A 22,903-nucleotide genomic window follows, 5' to 3' on the forward strand; every position below is an offset into this window, starting at 1 on the left:
TGCCGACAAGTCGCAGCCGACTTATGGCGACCCCTTTTTGGGGTTTTCATGGCAAGAGACTAACAGAGGTGGTTTGCCAGTGACTGGCACCATGACACATACCAATATGTCCCTCGGTACCTGTCAAGCTTTACGGAAAGTGGGTGGCACCACTGTAACACAGGCTTGTTATTGGCTCCCCTCATTCAAATGAGGGCTGCCCAAGGCTGCTGAGTGGGGAGAGAGGTATTGCATTTGGCTTCGCCTCCTGCAGCAGCCATTTTGGAACGGCACTCAAATTTCCATTGATGTTCGCAGGCTCAAAAAGCTTGAGGACCCCTGGCCTAGGAAACAGCAATACTCTGCAGCCAAAGGTAGGCCCTGTTAAAGCTGCAAACCAATGACCATTATGTCCTATTCCACTTAGCAGAACTGGTTTCCAGATACAAATACACAGGACAAGTCTGTATGGTCCACTAATAGCAATGGAAGATTTAAAAACACGTTTAATTCACTCATTCATTAAGGCTGAGATGACAGAAATGGAAAGCATCCTTTTCACAAAGACCTGGAGCAGGGGAGAAAAGCTTTTTCCTCCCCTTAAGAGATTGCTGACGAAAGAGACAAAAGGATTCATTCAATTCAGAGTGAGGGCAACAGACAATGCCCATTGGCTAGGATCACCCATGTGACCGCTGCCATCACAATCGGCTTTATTCAGCTTCAGTGATGTCAACACACAGCCAAATCTGATTTGCCACACAGAACACTGGGACATCGTCTTCTCTCTGTGATGTCAAGTAGCTGGTTTGTATCACTTGCATTTCGTGTCATGCCAAAATAGCCGTTTCATAACATTATACAAAGGTGCAGATAATCAGATTATAACAAATTCAGAAAGGAAGGGGACAGGGGAGAAGTTCTGTGTGTGTGGACAGCCTTTCGCTTTCTGAGAAAAATTCAAGGCAAGGAGCCCAAAGCCTCAGTCAAGGACACAAGGGGTCTGCTCCTCCCTTTGCAGTGAACCATTTATTTCCTCTCCGTTCCCCCATAGCAGCACCACCTTCTTTGCAGAGAGGATACAAAAGCATGTATGGAAGGAAGTCAGGTAATATAACAAGTTTAAGAGCCTTGACCTCCCAAGTACTCGGGGGTCATCTCTCCACCCACACACACACCAATATGAACTGCTCATCTTTGAGATACTTGAGCATTAACAGATGCTTGGGGTGGGTGGGAAAAACCAATCCTTCTTCATGTTTATTTTACAGATAACTAAAATGAACATTTGCATGAGCCCCCTAGCCGCCCCCACCAGCAACTAAACACAATAACGCGAGGAATGTGTATGCTGGCTCCCTGTGGTTAATCTGCACCATGAGAAAAGCAATATGCTCTTTTCCCAACAGCAAGTACCCCACCCAGTTCCTTTCCCCGTGGTCACCAATAGCCTGCCTGATTGATGAAGAGTGAGCAGTGGAGTTAAAAAAAAATAATCAACAGCTTCTGAGGTAGAGGCACAAATCGGAAGGCCGATCAGTTCTTTTGGTATCTCTCGCCCTGTACAACGAAGGCCATCGATCCTCAACGAAGGGCCTCCGTTGACATTTAATTCATCTTGCGTTTTCTCCGGCCTGCTGGCATCTTGTAGATGGGTAAGGGCAGGCAGAGGGTCCCCAGTTTGTGGTCCTCGCACCCAGACAGGCTTTTGCTCTTTGTGATCTTTAGCCTCATGGCCTTGGCGATGTCAAGAATCCTGACAGGGAGAAAACAAAAACAGGCCTGTGAAAGGGGCTGCTTTGCCTTCAACCTCTCTTCCCTCTCCCGCTTGCTAGTTTTTGCCCTCCCTTCCTGCTCCTCCTTCGCCAGACTCTCAGCAATAGAGAAATTTACACTGCAAACTAATTGGGGCAAAAGCCAGTCTTTTTCATTCCTGTTACTCAATAAAGTACCAGGTAACTATCCCTCTCCTTCCAAATGGTTTCCTTTTACCGTTCTCCCTGTAAATAATTATAATTTTTTCCCCTAACGCAACGCTGCAATGATTGCCTCCCACCCGAACCCCATTCTCTTGCCCGCCGCCTTCAAATCGCTGTAGGATTGAAGGTTCCCCCGCTTGTGGATAACCCCCACACACCACAATCATCAGTGCCTTCTCCTCCCAATATTGTGTGTTAGTTTCTTTCTTAGGTTTTTTGGCTGCGTACAGTCATCTGGTTCAATAAATTACTGGCATTGAGCTGCTTGCAAAAACTGGATTCTGGAAGTACTAAAATTAGAGCACGTAGAGTGTGCTGACCTCTATACCTAGGTCTAAACTTGCCGCAATCCCTCCCAATGTATTTTGATTTTTTGATAATCCCACGATATAGACGACTATTTATGTTGGCTAGACTGAATGCCATTCCATCAGGGGAATTAATAGATCGCTTAAATAGGGTGCCGTATTGCGAGAGTATGTCAGTGTGGTTCTGGCCAAATAGACACTCTTCCGCATGCTTTGTTTAGTTGTGACTTGCTCAGCAAGGCTAGAGACAGATGGATAAAGCCTTTTATCTGGGAATCTGTCTCCAAATCGGATAATTTGAGGGTTATTTTAGCAGGGGGTGGATTTTAATACTACATTGGCAGTGGCCAAATTTCTTTCCCAGGCAATTAAAAAAATATTAATTTCTTTATGGGCTAGTTAGATCGTTACTTTTTCTTTTTTCTTATTTCTGTCTCAGTGTGCTATTGTTCAGGGCCGAATTGGCCATATCATTAAAGGCATGAAAAATAAATACATAAACACAGTACCAGGTATATTGATGGTGCTATGTAAAGAAAAAATCTGTAACCCTTCTGGCAGAAACCGGTAGTCTCACTCACCCTACCAAATTGCTAGTCCACAAGCTTTCCTCCCCTAGTTTCCACCCACCCAAGATGATAATGATTTGTTGCCTAAAAGAACACACAAAAGACTGTAAAACTCCCTAGCCTGTAACTCATATGTACATAGGACTCTGCCTTAACCTAAGATTTTAAAAATTCCCTATGCGTTTCACAATAAAGCTTCAGGGGAATCTGTAATATAATACATAATTATAAGAACTGAGTTCCCATCATTAGAGTATGTATTATAAGTTATTTAATTACCAAATGCAAAATGTACTAAAAAAACCAAGTGTACAGTTAATGAAGATTAAAGACTGGTTGCTTTTTAATCTTTGTTAACTTGTACACTTGATTTTTTAAAAAAGGTTTTGCATTTGGTAATTAAATAACTTTTATAACATATACTCTAATGATGAGAACTCAGCTCTTATAATTGTGTATTATATTACAGATTCCCCCAAAGCTTTACTGCGAAATGCACAGGGATTTTTTTTACCTAAACAATAACATTCTCTTCTTTATCTGCACAGTCGGCTCTTTCTGCCTATTTTTATCTTGGTGGTTAGTGCGGCCCTTTTGTTTTTTTCTTCTCTGCCTTAAGCTGAGCCAGACTTTTGGGGAATGCAGGAAGAACTGCAACTGTCTACATCTTCCACTGACAGCTTCCGCAATCCAACCCAAAAGGAGAAGGCTTTCTGCCTTCAAGGCTCTCCAAGCAGAGATGAGAACTCTGCAGGTGCCGTGGTCTTTGCAACTGATAAGGACGGCAATCGCCGGGTTCCCCGCACCTGTTTTCCCGCAATTTCAGATCCCTCTGCAAGACGGTCAGGTCCGTTTGGAAGTGGTTGATATGCAAGGCCAGGGCTATGACGTATGCAGTTATCTTTGCTTTCATGGATGCAGAAACTAGATTCTGAAGCCTTACAAAGAAAGGGGGGGAAATGAGAAAAGGAAGGATGTGAGAAACAAAATATGATCAAGCGTATTACGTCCGGCACTGTGTGTACACCCTGCAGATTCAAACATATAAAATCCTACACTGGTACAATCCAAACCATCCATCTACACGAGTTTTTCCTGCAGCTTACAAAAATTACGCAAATTTGAGTAAATGCCCTGAATATGCATAATTTATTCCACACTGTTTGAAATTTAATGGAGTTTATTCTGTATTTCCTCTCTGCTTGTGAAGTATTTTAGGACACACTGCAGTCCTGGCTACAACTTGGTTGCAGGGCCCTTAGTTAAAGATGTGGCTTCCTCGGGAGGTGGTAAGCTCTCCTTCCCTGGAGGTTTTTAAGCAGAGGCTAGATGGCCATCTGTCAGCAATGCTGATTCTATGACCTTGGGCAGTTCATGGGAGGGAGGGCACCTTGGCCATCTTCTGGGCATGAAGTACGGGTCACTGGGAGTGTGGGGGGGAGGTAGTTCAGAATTTCCTGCATTGTGCAGGGGGTTGGACTAGATGACCCTGGTGGTCCCAACTCTATGATTCTATGATTTCACAACAGCCTGACCTGGATGACCCAGGCTAGCCCGATCTCATCACATCTCCAAAGCTAAGTAGGGTCAGCCCTGGTTAGAACTCGGATGGAGACCACCAAGGAAGCCTAGGGTTGCTATGCAGTGGAAGGAAATGGCAAACCATCTCTGTTCCTCTTTTGCCTTGAAAACCTTGCAGGGTCGTTGTAAGTCAGCTGCGACTTGACGGTAGTTTCCAACCGCCGTTTCCAGCCGCCATTTCACAACAGCCAATGAGCAAGAGTGATGTGAAATCATACAAACCAATATTCCCTGGATTCATTGTAAAGTACAGCTACGTAACACTGGATGCAGAATTCAACAGCCAGAGTGTCTTGGTTTTCTTTTATTTAAAACAAGTTTCTAGCCCTCATGGCTGCCAATATGGACTTCAAAGCATGTGGAAAACAGCCAGTGAAACCACGAAAGCCTAAGAGGATGGAATACTAAGGGGGCACAGTATCAGTACTTAGTTCCTCCCCATAACTAAGCAGAAGTTCCACAAAACGTATATGCATGGGCAAATTCGCATAAACCACAGAATTTAGCCCTGGGCAGGAAAATCAGACAGACTTATGCTCTTTTATTTGCATGCTGAAGTTGCCCGCTTGAGTGCAGGACTGAATCCAACCTTCTCAAGCACAGCAAAATTACATGAACCACCCAAGTATTCTGTTAGAATGAGAAGGTTCTCTCAAGCAAGAGTCTGCAGAGACCTCCTGGTGCCCCATCAGAATGCTTTCAGGACGGGTGAAGTCGAGTCAGTTGCGCATGTTTTCTTCAGATGCCCTTTCTATGAGGGAAGTAAGATTTAAGCTAATTTCCCCTCTCCTTAATCTAACAAAGAGCAGCTCTGAGGAAGGGAGGTTGAGGAATCTTCTATGGGAAGGGTCAGCCCAGATGATGAAACAAGTTGCTAAATTCTGTGCTGCAATATACAAGATCCATCAGACAAAGCGGGGGCTTGGCAATCTAATCTAAAACGGAAAATGTTAATCTGAGGTTTTTTGCTAATATTAATTAGTTTAATTTATTTAAGAATTATATATCCCATAGTCTTAGATACTGTATCTTTTAATTCTATTTTGTAATTGATATGAATATTTTAATGGCTTTGCCGTATTAATAAATCTGAATCACTCCCCTGAATGCTTTCAGGAGGCTACGGAATGCTAACAAAGAATCAAATTTAATTCACTCCAGCAACTGAGCTAAAAAGATTAGGACAAAGGGACCAAGAGCAGAATCCTTAGCATCATGCAGTAGGCCGGCCAGTTCTTGAAGCAATCAAAATCTCTTTAGGCTTTGCTTTAGTTGATCCTGCATTGAGCAGGGGGTTGGGACCAATTGGCCTGTATGGCCCCTTCCAACTCTATGATTCTTGTGTCTTTCTTAGACACACCCAACAAGGGAAGTTTGACAGGAACAAAGTCCCAACTCTCTAAAACGCTACTCTCTAGTTAGTAAAGGTGCAGGAGCACACCTCAACCCCGCCAAAGAAGCCCTAGCTTAGCAACAAGCCCTCCTCCCAAGCCAAGCCCACTGAGCCCCAAATTATAAATTTTGTTAGACTCTTCTGCAGAGACCCCAATGCAACAACATACCTGCCATTGCCATAGGAGAGTGCCGTGAAATTTTTCACAAGTTTGTTGCTGATGATATGTGGGCAGTCAGGCCCCATTGCCTCTGGAAGAGGAAGGACTGTTCAGTTAGAGTTTCCAATATAGATGAGCATCAATTCTACAAAGACTGTATTAAATGAAGAAGACTTGCAGAGTTTGGGGGCAGAGTTTTCTTGTGGCGACTAGCAGTTCTATGCAATATAAACTAACCTGAAAATATCCTTTAATAAAGCATGCCGGGGAGAAAAGCGGCTAATAAATGCAGTAAAACAAAACAAATAAATACATAGAGGCTGGCCTCGAGAGCATCAAACCCAAGTTAAACTGCTCACTGGTGATTCCAATCAGCTGCCTTGCCGTACTACGAACAGGCAACATTATTGGAGAGTGAAGGTAAGGAAGCAGGAGGAAAGAAAGGAAACAAAACTTACGTTTCTTCTTAACCACTCTTTGGAAGCTCAGCTTGACAAGGCTATCGAGAAACCAGAGGCACCGGGCCTTGTGGTCTCGCTTCTTCTCATTCACGGGCATGCACTTCAGTTCATCCAACATGAAGGAACAGTGGCTAAGCGAGACAGAGAAAACTATCATTAGCCCCGAAACCAGTCTGGCGACTGCTGCTTTTCCCGCTCCTGTAAAGCAAGTGTTTTATGTGTCTTGAAAAAACTCTCCTCTGTTAACACAAAGAGGCCCAGCAAATGATTTTGTGCCTCCTGTCATCTTACCTATTTAAACTTTAGTACCTGCTATATCTATTTTTATCCTGCCCTTCTTCCAAGGACCAGACGGCGTAGTTCTCTGTCCTCCTCTAGTCATCACAACAATCCTGCGAGGTAGGCTAGGTTGAGGGAGAAGGACTGGCCCAAGGGCACCCAGCACTTCATGGCTGAATGGGGATCTGAACTCGGCTTTCCCAAGCCTAAGTCCGACACCAACCACTACTCCACACTGGCCATCCCAGCATGGACAAGGAACACAAATGGAAACAGCTGGTTTGTGTATTAAGCATGTCGCTGATGTGCCCTGAATGTGTGTCAGTGTGGTTACAGGGGTTCAACAGCACGTGAATTCACTGAGTGCCTTTCCTTTTTATTATTAAGCTCGCATGACCAAAGGTCTTGAGCATAAAACCAATACATCACAAGAAATCAAACAGACAAATGAGTATAACATGACAGAACAAAAAAACAAGATACCAAATGAATACATGAACACACATGAAGCTGCCTTATACTGAACCAGACCCTTGGTCCATCAGTCAGTATTGTCTACTCAGACCGGCAGCGGCTCTCCAAGCTCTCACGTCATATTTATGTTTAATTCTTTAATACCTAATGGGCTCAATACGTTCATGGACCTATCCAGTTATTTATAACAGTACTATGCAGCTTTCACTTTAATACACATGGCACTTAAAAAAGGCAGGGCACCACATTTAGTGGTAATGAGCTTGCTTGCTCTGAGACCCTTCTTAATGACATGGCTCGCTGAGTGAATTAGACGTCTTACTTTTGCCGTCCAAAGACATAGGAAAGGTACACTCCTTTATGCGTTGAATGGTATGTTGTTTTAATTATCTATCTATTTATATATTTATTCTATTTATCAGTACTTTACAACGGATGGCATATTATAGAGTTATGCATTTTCCCACAGAATTGTGCACGGAAAGACTGAAGGCTTGAGAAAGTTCACACGAAATGGAATTATACCGGATTTCCATTGTACCACGTCTTGTTTCCGTTGCTCATGTGATGCAATATCTATGAACTCTGTTGACAACGAATTTGATATGAACTGAGCCTTTGCGCCTGTATATTCTTATATTTTGTGTTAATTTTAGGATCATCCTTTGACCCATGGTCACATATTTTGTTGCTCTAGAAGTGTGACTGTATGTAATTTGTTCTCAATATATTCTTCTAAAAGCAAGATTTGCATTGTTATTTTCCTACATTGGAAATATTTGTCTTGTGCCATATTTTGAATTCTATACTCCTGCAAGCACTTGTAAGCCGTTGTTTGATTACCACCACCTGGAGTTTGGTAACCCTACCCCTTGATAAGAACTAACAACATGCAGCAGAATACACAAATTAACATAAGAACATAAGATAGGCCCTGCTGGATCAGACCAAGGCCCATCAAGTCCAGCAGTCTATTCACACAGTGGCCAACCAGGTGCGTCTAGGAAGCTCACAAGTAAGATGACCACAACAGCACCATCCTGCCTGTGTAATATAATAGGCATGCTCTTCTTATCCTGGAGATAATAGCTATGCATCATGACTAGTATCCATTTTTACTAGTAACCATGGATACCCCTCTCCATGAACATGTCCACTCCCTTCTTAAAGCCTTCCAAGTTGGCAGCCATCACCACATCCTGGGGAAGGGAGTTCCAAAATTTAACTATGCGTTGTGTGAAGAAATACTTTCTTTGATCAGTTTTGAATCTCTCACCCTCCAGCTTCAGCAGATGACCCCGCGTTCTGGCATTATGAGAGAGGGAGAAAAGCTCCTCCCTGTCCACTCTCTCCATACCATGCATAATTTCATAGACCTTTATTATGTCTCCCCTTAATCGCCTTCTTTCCAAGCTAAACAGCCAAGCTAAATTGATTCCGTCGACCAGCGTGGCGTTTGAGATGAACCTTGCGGAAATGGAAGTCCTCTCCAGGGTGTTCTATCTGTCCAGTCACCCGCGCAAGCTACCATTTTAAGTTGCAGTCTTCACTGCACAAGAGTGCACGTGTGACTCAGCCCCTTGCGCTCAGCCGTTCCAGGGACACAAGCAGGACCCTTCCCGCTTCAAGCCACAGCACCTGGCTACCCTTTGACCCCAGCAACACCCTCACAGCGCCCTTTTACCGTTTCTCTTCCGTCAGCTTCAGGATTTCGTCCGAGGTTATGTTCACAAAAGCTGCGGCTGGAGCTTTTAGAGCCTCATATTCGGCTGGCGAAAGAACTGGAGGCCGTTCTCAGGAAAACAAACCCTGCCCCGTATCCTAACGATTTCCCCTTGGAACCTCGAAGGTTGAAAAAGTCTCGGCTCCTTGTTTTCAAAGGCAGCTTGCCCCTGAGGAAAGCCACCCGTGGATGAACCGGGGCCGCCTCCCTTTCCATTCGCAAACACCTCTACTCCTCTCCGGCCTTTACAACTAAAAAAGCCCATGCCTTTCCCTCTAATATTTGTTTAGTTGACTTCATTTGCCTATTTTTACTTCACTACTGCTTTTCTCCCCAGTGAGGGGCCTCAAAGGGGCTTACATCATTCTACTCCCCTCCCATTTTATCCGCACAACAACCCTGTGAGGTAGGTTAGGCTGAGTGCGCAACTGGCCCAAGGTCACCCAGCAAGTTTCCACGGCAGAGTGGACATTCGAACTTGGGTCTCTCAGATCCTAGCCTGACACTAACTACACCACCATGTGGGCTGGTAATATTTATAAAAGAGTCCTTGGTTGGGACAGAGCACCCTTTCTGCCCCCTGCCCCCCCCCCCCGAACAAAACCAAAGGATACAGTCCTCAAACCTGTAGACATCTTCCAGCCTTTCAGCATCCTCATGGCACGGAGGAAGGACCAAGGAGATGTCTGCCTTATCATCTTCTGTAGCATCACTGACCACAGCTTTGAAAGCAAGCAGAGAACACCATAGGAGTCTTGTGCATGAGGATCGACGGCCACCCTCTGTGCTCTGCAAGCACAGCTGTTCCCAACTATTTTGCTAAGGGGATCTCCCGGGACGATCCTGTTGAGACTATGAGATCCAGCAAAACCTGGGATATGATGCCACCAGAGCTGGGCACTTTTCTAGCATCCCTACACAGATAGAAGTTAAAACGGACACAGAGCTGGTTCGAAATGAACAAAACGAGAGCACGCTGAAGTCCTTCAAGACTGCACTACTGCAAGAACGGTTCTGCATTCAATGTGGAAGCAGGAAGAGATTCCCAAGATTGAGAGGTGGAGAGAGAAAATGGCGGTGATGGCAAAATTAATGCATTTTGTAAACAGAAGACCTGAGGTGGAGTTAAAAAAAAAAGGAAACTGTATTTTGACTATGTGTAACCGCATAATAGCTAATGGGTGTTAGATAACCAGAATGTCAGTATCAGTAGCTTCTAGAGCAGTGATGGCGAACCTTTTAGAGACTAAGTGCCCAAACTGCAACCCAAAACCCACTTACTTATCGCAAAGTGCCAACACAGCTAGAAGTCCACATGGGGCTAGGGGTTGCCAAGTCCCTCTTTGCTACCTGCGGGAGGGTTTTGGGGCGGAGCCTGAGAAGGGTGGGGTTTGGGGAGGGACTTCAATGCCATAGTCCAATTGCCAAAGCGGCCATTTTCTCCAGGTGAACAGAAATAGCAGATCTCCTGCTACTACCTGGAGGTTGGCGGCCAAGCAGGGGAAGGAAAGCAGCTGGAGCATAGCCCCCACCCCATCAGTTTGATTCTTTTTCCAATGGTTATCTTCATACGATTAAAAAAGACTGTTATGTGGGGGGGCTGATGGTGGGGACAGCCCTCTGTACGTGCTCAGAGGCATCTTCGGTTGCATGAACAAGCAAAGTGGAAACCCGAGCTAAGTGAAGGGCTCGACTCCAGCACAAATGCCAGACGGGCCCCCATTCAGCCCTCACCGCCAATCCCCTGCGCTGCAATCACCAACCAGCCCGCCGCAGATGACCGCCCAGGCGTCCCACTCCCGGTCCAGCCCCGTCCTGGCTCTGCCTCTTTCAGTCCTCGGCAGAAGGCTCGTCGTTGTCTTCACTTCTGGAGTGTGCAGCCGGCGACTGCAGAGAAGGTGATGGGAAGGAGTCCGGCGCTTCCCAGAGGAGCCAGGAAGGCACCGCTGGTCCCCAGCCTCCTCAGCCGGGGGAACGAACTCAGGCAAACTCTGTGCTGGGGAGACGGCGCGCGTGCCCACAGAAAGGGCTCTGAGTGCCACCTCTGGCACGCGTGCCATAGGTTCGCCACCACTGTTCTAGAGAATGCAAGAACAGGAGGGGTAGCATAAAGCAGATGTTTGTAAGCAGTAATTTGTTTAAATTGAGTTTGTGTGTGTGTGTAAAGTGCCGTCAAGTCGCAGCCTACTTATGGCGACCCCTTTTGGGGGTTTTTATGCACTGATAAAATAATAACCAACATTATATAGGAAGTAATGATAATGTGAAGTAAGAATATCACTCTTTTACTTGAAGCATTCTTAATGGCTCTAAATACAAGCTCCCTTTGGAAGGTATGATGTTTTGTATGTATGGGTTTGTTCTTTTATTTCAATTTTAAAAATGTGGGTGGGGGGAGACTGCACTATTGCAGACCCCAAGTGGGGAGATGGTATTTTCATGCTGTCAATTTTTAAAAAAATCTTCTTAACCAAGAAAAGCTAGCATGTCGGGGAGGGTGGAAGCTTTTGTTACCTCTCCACATGCAGATATTTTTTCCGTTTTTAATGAAGGTAGGAACATTTAACATGCAATCTAAGAACATCAGAAGACCCCTGCTGGATCAGACCAGTGGTCCATCTAATTCAACAACCTGTTTCACACAGTGGCCAACCAGTTACTCCAGAGGGCCAAGAAAACAGGGCACAGAGGCCGAGGCCTGATGCTGCCTTTCAAAACTGGTATTCAGAGGTTTGCTACGATTTGCTAGGTTTGCTACGAGAGGGGTATTCATGGCTGCTAGTAAAAATGGATACTAGTCATGATGCATATCTATTCTCTCCAGGATCAGAGGAGCATGCCTATTAGGTGCTGTGGAACACAGGCAGGATAATGCTGCTACTGCAGTCGTCTTGTCTGTGGGCTTCCTAGAGGCCCCTGGTTGGCCACTGTGTGAACAGGCTGCTGGACTTGATGGGCCTTGGTCTCATCCAGCATGGCTTTTCTTATGTTCTTATGCCTCTGGATAAGGAGGCTCCCTTCAGTCACCATAGCTAGTAGCCACTGATAGACCTCTCCTCCATGAATCTGTCTAACCCCCTTTGAAAGCTGTCTATGCTTGTGGCCATCATTACCTCAACAGGCAGTAAATTGCAAAGTTTAATCATTTGCTGAGTAAAAAAAAAAATCCCTTTTGTCGGTCCTGAACTTGTTGTCCATCAACTTCTTTGGATGCCCCCAAGTTTTAGTATTATAGTAGAGGGAGAGAAAAAACCCTCCCTCTATCCACACTCTCCACCCTACCCATCATTTGATAAGTCTCTATCGTGTTCCCCCTTAGTCTCGTAACTTTAAAAAAATACCCTTTCGAGTGAAACTGCAGGCAGAATTCACAGCAAACCTTGATTGACATGTGGCAGGCCCAAATACAAGAAGATAGAAGAGTTGGTTTTTATATGCCGACTTTCTCTACCACTTAAGGGAGAATCAAACAGGCTTACCATCACCTTCCCTTCCCCACAACAGACACCCTGTGAGGTGGGTGGGGCTGAGAGAACTCTAACAGAGCTGTGATTAGCCCAAGGTCACCCAGCTGGCTTCATGTGTAGGAGTGGGGAAACCAACATGGTTCACCAGATTAACCTCTGCAGCTCATGTGAGGAATCAAACCCGGTTCCCTAGATTGGAGTCCATAGCTCCAAACCGCCACTCTTAACCACTACACCACACTGCCTTTGAAGGTCACCTGCAGCCCATGGGTTGTCAGCTGCCCCGCTGGCTTTTTTCCACTTTCCTCTCTCCTGGAAAGGGAAGTGCTAGCATCATTCATCTACAGAACGGAGCCTCAGGAGAACCTAACAGGTGAGCCTGGTGATCTTGTGCCCTTCCTGCGCAGCTCTCGTTCCTTACCATCCGTGCCCTTCGTCTCAATAATGTTTTCCGCAGCGTTAGTCACAGCCTTGCTCAGCACCTCCTTCTGGACTTCGTTCATCCTCCGTGAGCTCAGAGCTCTCCGCTGCTTGCTGGTCCCGAAGGCCTCGATACACAGATCCACCTGCACAAAGGCGTTGAGAGATTACAGTGCCACTCCCAAGGGGCTATTGGACACGGACTCTCTTGCAGGAGAGTTTCTCTTGCAGGAAAAGTCGAGGCAGCGAGCAAAAACACAAGGAGCTAATAACAGCCCTCAAGTTTCCACCCGCTGAAGTCAACGAAATCAAGCAAAGATAATTAGGGGGTAAATCGTTCCGAGTCAGCCACCAAACGTCTTTCTGGGAAATCAAACAGAACACAGCCACTCTCTTTATAGCCAGATTACCTGATAAAGACAGCAGCGATTTAGTTGTAATGAAATGCAGGGGTTGCTCTTTGGTGAACAACAATGTAAAGCAACCCATATCAGGAGAGGTTAAGTCACTAAAAATGAACTGGGCAAGATATGATCGGTTTATGGACCAAGAATGTCTTAACGATGCAGACTTTCTTTAGGGCCAAGGTCCAGATTGAGATTCTAGCTCTGTGGGATGCCGAATCAATTGACAGGGCAAAGACTGTTAAAGAACTTCCCAAAAACCAAGAATACTTGGGGAATTCGTAGCTTTTTAACTGGATCATATTGTCCAATGGCAAAGGTAGGAAGGAGGGCTCTTCGCTTTCCCCCCCAAGGTCCTGGTTTATGCACACACATACTATCAGGGCAGATATCACCACCATGCACTATAACTAAAATCACATTTTAAAAATGGCATCTCTTGGTAACAGCTCCCCACTCCTGCCTTTCTGAGAAATAACAGTACACAGTAGGGGTGTGCAAAAACAACAACCCTGTTAAAAACTGGATTAGGATCTAATGAACCTGAATTTTTTTGGGAATCCCAGATAGCTCCAAAACCCATATCAGAAAATCCAGGATTCATGAAAAAAATCATGTCCATTTAGACCCGAATCTGAATTTTACCACCCCATCTCTACCCCCCCCCCCATCTTCCCTTCCCCTCATTTACCTGAACTCCAACAGCGGGGGTGGCCTGCCTCCAAGTCCCACGTGGAAACTGGAGGCCGCAGCAGTGGAGCTCTGCGGAGAGCTGGAAGCTTGGCTCGGCTGGTTGAGCCAGGCTCACAGCTCTGCCCTGCTGTGGCCCCCAAGTCCCATGTGGAATCCGGAGGCCGTGGTGGTGGAGCCAAGTAGCAGGTCAGTGAGGAGAGAGGAAGGGAGAGGGGAAGGGGAGACTGGATTCTTTTTTTTAAAAATGGCAGCGGAGCCAAAGCAGCTCAAATCATGCCAAACAAATTTGGCATGATTCGGGATCTGCTTTTTGGCTCCCTTTGCCGAATGCACTCCCCTAGTGCAGAGTCTCCACTGAAGCAAAAAGTGTTAAGCTCTAACTAGACATTTACAGAGCAAACCAATGCCTAAGAGGAACCCCAAATAGACCCATTAAATCTATTAAAACAGAATGGCTGGTGCTCAAGCGGTACCTTCTCTCTGTAGGTTTTGTTCAAATATTCTGACAGGTCTTCATTTGCTACGTCATCTGTTAAGAAGAGAAAACAAAAAGATCTATATCAAGAAGATCACTCAATTACTACTACAGAAAAGGGTTTCAAGCATAAAAAAAGCAAATATCATAACAGCTGCTGGTGGATCCAATTCCCTTTCCTTAGATGGTTGATCAGTGTTAAGTTCCTTTTGTTCTGCTGGTCGAGGATATTAATGGGAACTGGAGATTCTAAAAGTAGTCCAAGAACTTTGCTATACGTTCTGAAAAAAATATATGTAGTACAGTGCAGGGTTCCCCAACCTTTTTGAGGCTGTGGGCACCTTTGGAATTCTCACACCAGGTGGTGGGTACAAAATGGCTGCTGCGAGAGGAGGTATTAAACACACAGGGGAAGCCCAAGTGCAGAGGGAAGAGGAATAATTTAATAAATACAATGGTAAAGAGGAGTGTCAGAGAATAAAACCAACAATGTGCTGGCAGCTGTCACTGAAACAATGTTGTTTTCATCTGCATAGCCAATAGAGAATTCAGCACCCAAACACAAGGCCTGGTGGGCAAGAGCCCCACCTGACCCCAACCTCACCTTCTAAAAACATTTGGTGGATGTTAAAAAGGTGTCAGCAGGTATCACTTTGAGGACACCTGGTATAGTGTATATGCATGTGTGGGTGTGTGCACACGGAGTTATAATCCTGGTGAGGTTGTACCATTACTAACAGCATGTTTTAAGACTCTTTTGTGATTTTTTAAAAAAAGGATACCTGCATACAGAAAACCAGCATATCAGGAATGCTAATTTCAGACTCGCCTCCCTGACATGTTCACTTTCCGCAAGTAGGGAATGCTCCATGACTTCAATCTGAAATGGCCCAGCCTGTGCCAAGTGCCTGTGCAGAGTATGAAGCTTGTCTCTCAATGAACTGCTCTAAAACCTTATTGATACAAAACACCTCTTCCTCACCTAAAAGTAATGGCTTCATGTGGAATAACTCTGCATTGTAGACTTCCATTTCTCCAGAGTCCTTGTCAAGCACCCCGACAAAGTACCTAAGGGAACAGATAACACCAATAAGCTTTTCTTTCTTTTTGATTTCAAACAATTTTTGGAATAGCTGGTTGAACTGTTTGTAGTTAGTTCCATAAATGGGTTTCCACATGCTGGTTATCTTTCCTTTTTTAAAAAGCAACTTTGTTAGAATCTACCTGTATGTTATTTCTATTTTTTTATTAGTATTAAAAGCAGTAACCCTTCTTTCTAGGATAAAAACCAGGCTAAAAACCTTAGAAATAAATGAATGACAACTAGCATGAAATAAACATTTAACAAACAAAAAACAGCACGAAGTCTCTATATCAAAATTGTATTGGCAAAAACATAAACCACTAACAATGTCCTAATATTATACTAATAACACCTATACTAATGTCTGAGTATAACAATGTGAAAACAAGCAGCAGATAAACCCATAACACATAAGCTATAGTATAAACAATGTTACAATTCAAAAACAAATTGCAAAGTCAATAGCAACCGAAAGCAGTCCACAGGAGTGCAAAATCACATTGTTATACTCAGATATCAGCATAGGTATTATAATATTATACTAATAATAATTAGTATAATATTAGTATATCGTTAGTGTTTATGTTTTTGGCAATACAATTTTGATATAGACCTTCGTGCTGTTTTTTGTTTGTTAAATGCACATCCTGATTCAGCCTAGGTAATTTTTTTTTCATTTGTGATGAAATAAACATTAGCAACAACAAGAAAATACTGGATAAATATATACGTCATTGGGGTGCTCGTCTGACGATGTAGCCGTACACTCACCTACATATTAGCCTATGTATCTTCAATGCAGGCTATCCCATTTATTTTATTTCTGCTCAGAATCATAACGTTAAAGTGTTTTTGTGAGGTTTATGGATTTCTACTCTATGTGGCTGATTATGGTATTTTCCATGAAGACAGTGATAAAATTCATTGTTTGTGGCCGAAGGCCATCACAATCTATCATACAAAACATTAAAATGACATTAAAATAACATAAAATAGCATTGAAATAACTTTAAAACAGTCTGACCCCCAAGAAGCTAGTATTTAAATATGTTAAGTTCCCTGATTAAAAACAACTTTAGCTCGGATTTTCTTGGCTGCTAAGGCCAAAGAGTGACACTTTGTAGGAAACATCAGGATTGGCATCTGATAGAAGGAAGAGCAGCTTCTCTGGATCTGGAAAAAGATTTAGGCCCTTTGAAAGCTCTGAGGAATTTAAATCTGGGCACTGTGTAAAGAGGACAGAAGAAGGTGTAATGAAGATAATTTCAGAGGGTAGCTGTGTTGGCTACAGTAGAACAGCCAGAACTGAGTTCAGCAGCATCTTAGAGACCAACAAGATACCTGGTTTCTGATAAAGGGACGTCCGACACTTGAAAGCTAATTCCCCTGAAAATCTTGTTGGTCGCTCAAGTGCTACTGGACTCGATTCAAACTGTTCTACTGTAGAACAACGCTGCTGGCCTCTGAAACTATGTCAAAGCGTATGAATAAATTCCACACCAAATCATATTTGTACATTGAATGGACATTTTAAGTGCAGGCAGTCTAAAGAAAGCAAAATAACATGTACTCGTTACACGCATGCAGTTTAGACACGGACATACCGGCATAGGGTGTTGCATCTCAGAGATCCTGTTCCAAAATTATTTCCGACATAGGAAAGCCTGTTGGTCTCTGCATTCTAAAGAAAGAAAGCAAAAGGAAAGAAAAGCATGAGGCAAGGATACTGGCAGCGTAAACAGAAGTAGGTTATTACAGCAGCTTAAATCCTCTCCAGTCAGCATAGGGATTTCCCCTCCTTGGAACAGGTAATCAATAGCTTCAAGCAGTCCATAAAGACCCCTGTAAAAGGTTCATGCTCTTGTCCAGTCAGCCAGACATTGTGATTTCCCTGCTCTTCAGAGTCAAGGGCAGTTACTGAAAGAACAATCCAAAGCAGATCTCCGGAGATCCCTCCCTCAGATCTATCTGACAAGGCTTACTCCCAGGAAAGAGTCCTTGGGACTGAACTGTTCATCTAGCCTCCTTGTTTTTTAACCTATTTAATTGTATTCCATTTATATGCCACTTTTCTCCCCAAAGTGCCTTACATTCTCCTCCCCTCCATTATATCCTCACAACAACAACCCTGTGTGGTAGGTTAGGAGGAGTGTGTGTGACTGGACCAAGGTCACCCAGCAAGCTTCCATGACATAGTGGCATGCTAGGAAAAGTTGAAGGCAGGTGGAAAAGAGGAAGACCCACCATGAGATTGATCAATTCAGTAAAGGAAGCTATGGCCCTCAATTTGCAACACCTGAGCAAGGCTGTTAACACTAAGATATTTTGGAGGACATTAATTCATAGGGTCGCCATAAGTCGGAAGCAACTTGACAGCACTTAACACACACACAAGTGTATTTGTAGACATGATGGTTAAAAGGCCACATATAAAAGTCTAATATATAAGCAAAATACACAGCTGTGTTCCATATAATATGATTACAAAAGCAACAAGTGAACAGTGGAAAGCAAAGCATTGCCCTGGTGATGAAATATTGCAGCCTGTGAGCCCAGAAAATCTGACATCTGTGCAGCAGAAGCATTTTCTTGGGGGAAGTTCCCTGAATCCCCTACCAACATATGACTAATTATTGTACATGTAATATGTAAACACACTTATCTGTAAAGATTGGGGAGCTTGATCTTGTTCTGGCATTCAAAAATATATACCAGGGATGGAATAGCATAATCCAAGCAACGCCAAAAATATGCCCTTAGGTATTATAACCGCAGAACTTCCTCCTCAACTTAAATAACTATTTAAATACGCTACAACTGCTGCGAGGGTGGTTTTGGCGAGGAAATGGAAACAATCACTTATTCCAGACATATAAGAATGGAAGGAGGAACTAATGGAATATGCCATCATGGCAAAAATGACCGACATGATAAACACAAACAACGATACAACCTTTGAGCAACACTACGATAAATAGAAACCATTCTATAATTATGTCGAGGTTCATGATTAATAAATAGAAAGTGAGAAATTAGACAATCGTTAGTGGTATTATAATGTAACTTTAATTTTTGGTTCTTGTGGGTTATCCGGGCTGTGTAACCGTGGTCTTGATATTTTCTTTCCTGACGTTTCGCCAGCAGCTGTGGCAGGCATCTTCAGAGGAGTAACACTGAAGGACAGTGGAGAGACACTGTCCTTCAGTGTTACTCCTCTGAAGATGCCTGCCACAGCTGCTGGCGAAACGTCAGGAAAGAAAATACCAAGACCACGGTTACACAGCCCGGATAACCCACAAGAACCAATGAACTCTGACCATGAAAGCCTTCGACAATAACTTTAATTTTATTTTAAGATAATTATTTGACCCGTTTATACATCAATTAGACATAGACAGGGACCATTTTTTGAATATGTTATCTGTGTAATCTACCCAAACATTGAAATGCAAAGTTATGTCATTTGCCTGATTTGCATTAGAATTTCTTCTCGTTTTTTAACTATATGTTAGATGATCATATTGTCTCTTTTTCCGTTTTCCTTCTGTACCCTTTATACTTTATATAATAGAAATTATTTTTTGAAAAAGGAGCTTCTCTTTGCCACACAGCTATTGCAAACACTAGTGCGAAGCCCAGTGACCCTGACACATATTTTTAAAAATGAAACTTTTTCTCCCCTGTGGTGTGGGATGCCTGTATCAGAACTTCTTTTAAATGTGTTCGTTTGGCAACCAATTCTTAACACTAATCACATACCAGAATCCTATATTAACCTTGCTGAACTTAATAAAGGGAAAACAAGGGTGTACACGTACTAAGATGAATACAGCGAGAAACACATTGTCCACAGAAACGTAAGAAGAGGCCATGGTGAGGGCCAAGAGCCTTACCAAAATCCTCCTATGCTTCTTTCTGGGGTTACTGGCATCAGTGCTGTTGTACAAGGTGAACTTCATGCCGTCACAACTCTTCAGTTTCCCGTTTGTAAACTGAACTATAACAGACAGGGGAACCAAAACCAATTTTAAAAAGTATGAGACGAACAGGTTCTGGCTACAGTCTGGCACAAAATTTGTCACACTTGAAATGGTGGTGGAAAGTGCCATCAAGTCGTGGTCAACTTGTGGCAACCCCATAGGGTTTTCAAGGCAAGAGATGAATGGAAATGGTTTGCCATTGCCTGTCTCTGGGTAACGACCCTAGTATTTCTTGTGGGTAGCCGTGTTAGTCTGTTTGCAGTAGTCAAAAAGGGCAAGAGTCCAGTAGCACCTTAAAGACTAACAAAAATATTTTCTGGTAGGGTATGAGCTTTCGTGAGCCACAGCTCACTTCTTCTTCACATTCTAGCTGTATCTGAAGAAGTGAGCTGTGGCTCACGAAAGCTCATACCCTACCAGAAAATATTTTTGTTAGTCTTTAAGGTGCTACTGGACTCTTGCCCTTTTTGACTAATATTCCTTGGTGGTCTCCCACCTAAATACTAGCCCGGGACTGACCCTGCTTAGCTTCTGAGATCTGACAAGATCGGTCTATCTAGGTCAGGGCCCCATGGAAATATGTTCAGTGAACTTAGCACCAGGAAAACCTCCTAGACAACATCTGCACATGGTTGGATGTTGCCCTAGCACAGGGACAACGCAATCACCCACAACTGGATTTCTGCTGTGTGGACAGGCCAAAGCAGCTGCACATTATTGCTACTAGGTATTAGCCAGTGATGAATGCAATGCAGCACTCATTCACGGAACCTTGGTTTTCCAGGGATCTGGGTCACATGAGCAGAAGGGGTACTTGCTTGGAAAACCCACACAGTGCCCAATTCACACAAGACGGCAAAGGGATGGATTATATGCACAGCTGGCAGGCTTCCAGTTCCCCTGAACAGAATGTGATTTACTGAGGGCTACTACCATCCTCTAAAGCCATTCTGCACTGGTACCTAGGGTTTCCAGGTCCCTCTTTGCCACCGGCAGGAGGTTTTTGGGGTGGAGCCTGAGGAGGGCGGGGTTTGGGGAGGGACTTCAGTGCCATAGAGTCCAATTGCCAGAGCGGCCATTTTCTCCAGGTGAACTGATTCTCTATCAGTAGTAGAAAAGAGCAAGAGTCCAGTAGCACCTTAAAGACTAACAAAAATATTTGGCTCACGAAAGCTCATACCCTGCCAGAAAATATTTTTGTTAGTCTTTAAGGTGCTACTGGACTCTTGCTCTTTTCTACTACTGCAGACAGACTAACACGGTTACCCACTGTGATTCTCTATCAGCTGGAGATCAGTTGTAATAGCAGGAGATCTCCAGCTACTACTTGGAGGTTAGTAAACCATGAAATAGCAGAAAATATGCAAAGTTTTATACTGCAATCTTTTTAGTTAGATATGTTTCGCAAATATTCACATTATATTAAAGTTCATATATGGATTTGTATAATCACAATATATCAATTGACAATCACAATTTGTGCAAATATCTCGCTTTGACTTGCGTCTTGGAGATGTGAAGGTAGTCCCAGTGGCAAGGGTTTCTGGCAATAAGTCTTTTCTTCTTGCCACAGTCTTTTAAGTATAAGGTCTCACAGGTGGCAATTTCCAATTTGTAGCCAAGTGGCAATCTTCAGATTATAGGACAGGGTGCCGGATATTCCCTATTTCGACCATTCAGGGTCTTCTTCAGCTGCCAACCAGGGCTGTATAGTAACACGCTCCTTGTGGAAGGGATCAATTGACCCCGAATGGTCGAAATATGCTATTTCATGGTTTACTAACTACTTATATAGCAGGCTAACTTCATATTTGTTCTACTACCTGGAGGTTGGCAACCCTACTGGTACGGGGAAGAACCTGAGCTGAGGATTGCTTCCATCGCTCCACACACACAGTTAGACATTGCGCTACCCTTATGCTATAGCAGTCCTTCGCAACTGGATTCACCTGCATGCACAAACCAACCCAAGGGGTGAACAGCTGTGTCGGCCCAAGGAACAACCCAAGATCCAACCACGTGTGGATCCGGCCCAAATCTCAGCGCTGCCCGTGGCGCGGATTCTTCGCACCGCCTTTCCCTTCTGCTTCCCGAATAAAAAGTTCAGCGGCACCGACAACATTTCGGGGGGAGGAGGAGCATTGCACTGATACAGCTACCCTATGCCACTAGCCAGGCTGCCCAAACTAAAAACCCACGTGGGGCAAAGAAAACAGGAAGATTCGCCGCACCGCTGCAAGCCGCTTTGGAGAACCCGAAATCTCAGCCTGGGAACCGTCCCAGCCGCGAGTTCTTACCTAGGGGGGCGCGCTGCCCTTCCTGGGGGTCCCCCCGGTAGCGCCAGCGGGCCTCCAGGGCCATGGCCAAGCGTGCAGCAAGCACGCCCGCCTGCAAAGGATTCCCGGGAAGGGGAGGAGTTCCTGCGCCGCTGGATCCGGAGCCAGGCAGTAAGCCTCGCCTGCCCCCTGCAGGCAAGAATCGGGCACGCAGCAAGCGAGGTTTGGAGAGCCTGACAACCCTTGCCAAGGAAGGCGGCGGTGGCACGGGGGGTGGGGGGGAGGAGGGGGCTGTAGACTCCGACCCTGCTCGCAGGGTGACCCGCTTGGGCCGCTCTGTCTCAGCTTCTCACCTCCCTCACAGGGATAAAATAAGAGAGAAGACAGCACATGCCATCCTGAGTGCCTTGATGGAAGGGTGATTTTTTTTTTAAAAGTTCTAGATGGATTGTCCACCTCGTGGTGTTTCTTTTGCAAGTTTCACTAGAGCAGGGCTTCTTAAAACTTTTTCCACTCGCGACCCCTTTTCGCCCGACAAATTTTTACGCGACCCCGGGTATATAGGTATATAAAACAGGTATACGAATCAAACATTTACTGATAATAAATCATAAAGAAATGTATTTTAATGTTGTTTTTTAAATTGCGACCCCCACATTCAGTTCGCGACCCACAGTGTAAGAAGCTTTGCACTAGAGCAACATGTATTTTGAAGGTACAAGTTGACGGGGGATCTGCACTGACTCTTCCTTGAGCTGTAGTGATTCTATGCAGGCAAGGAACATGGTTATTTTTTCTTCCTGAGAATAACAGTTTGGGGGATTTTCTGAGAGCAGAACATGATTTCTGCAGAGGGCTACTGTTGTCCCCCTAATGCCCGATTCTGCACTGGTTCTAGGAAGGGCCAGGGCTGAGAGCTGAGGCTATGAGGCTTTAGTTGGAAACAAAGTTGGTGATGGGAAGTGCCGTTAAGTCGCAGCCAACTTATGGTGACCCTGTAGGGTTTGCAAGGCAAGAGACGAACAGAGGTGGACTGCCTATGCATAGCCACCATGGACTCCCTTGGTGATCTCACATCCAAGTACTAACCAGGGTCCACCCCACTTAGCTTCCAAGATCAAGCTAGCCTGGGCTGTTCAGATCAGTGTGGAAACATACTTAGTAGGAATTAATTCATTGCATGTAGTTAGTCTCTCTT

General features: G+C 44.5%; 1 protein-coding gene across 1 annotated transcript; it reads right to left on the reverse strand.

The window, feature by feature from the left end:
* Window positions 1-1,587: 1,587 nt before the first annotated feature.
* Window positions 1,588-21,805, reverse strand: POLR1E (RNA polymerase I subunit E). Its single transcript, XM_056848865.1, has 12 exons — window positions 21,727-21,805; window positions 19,343-19,446; window positions 17,054-17,130; window positions 15,348-15,433; window positions 14,364-14,419; window positions 12,795-12,939; window positions 9,521-9,628; window positions 8,868-8,964; window positions 6,428-6,561; window positions 5,979-6,060; window positions 3,642-3,773; window positions 1,588-1,735 (listed from the first exon to the last, which is right to left on the reverse strand). Exons 1-12 carry the CDS (start codon window positions 21,788-21,790, stop codon window positions 1,588-1,590), a joined length of 1,233 nt encoding a protein of 410 aa, XP_056704843.1. The 5' UTR covers window positions 21,791-21,805.
* Between the last annotated feature and the right edge of the window lie 1,098 nt (window positions 21,806-22,903).

Source organism: Euleptes europaea, chromosome 4 (assembly GCF_029931775.1).
Source record: "Euleptes europaea isolate rEulEur1 chromosome 4, rEulEur1.hap1, whole genome shotgun sequence".
Lineage (NCBI taxonomy): Eukaryota > Metazoa > Chordata > Lepidosauria > Squamata > Sphaerodactylidae > Euleptes > Euleptes europaea.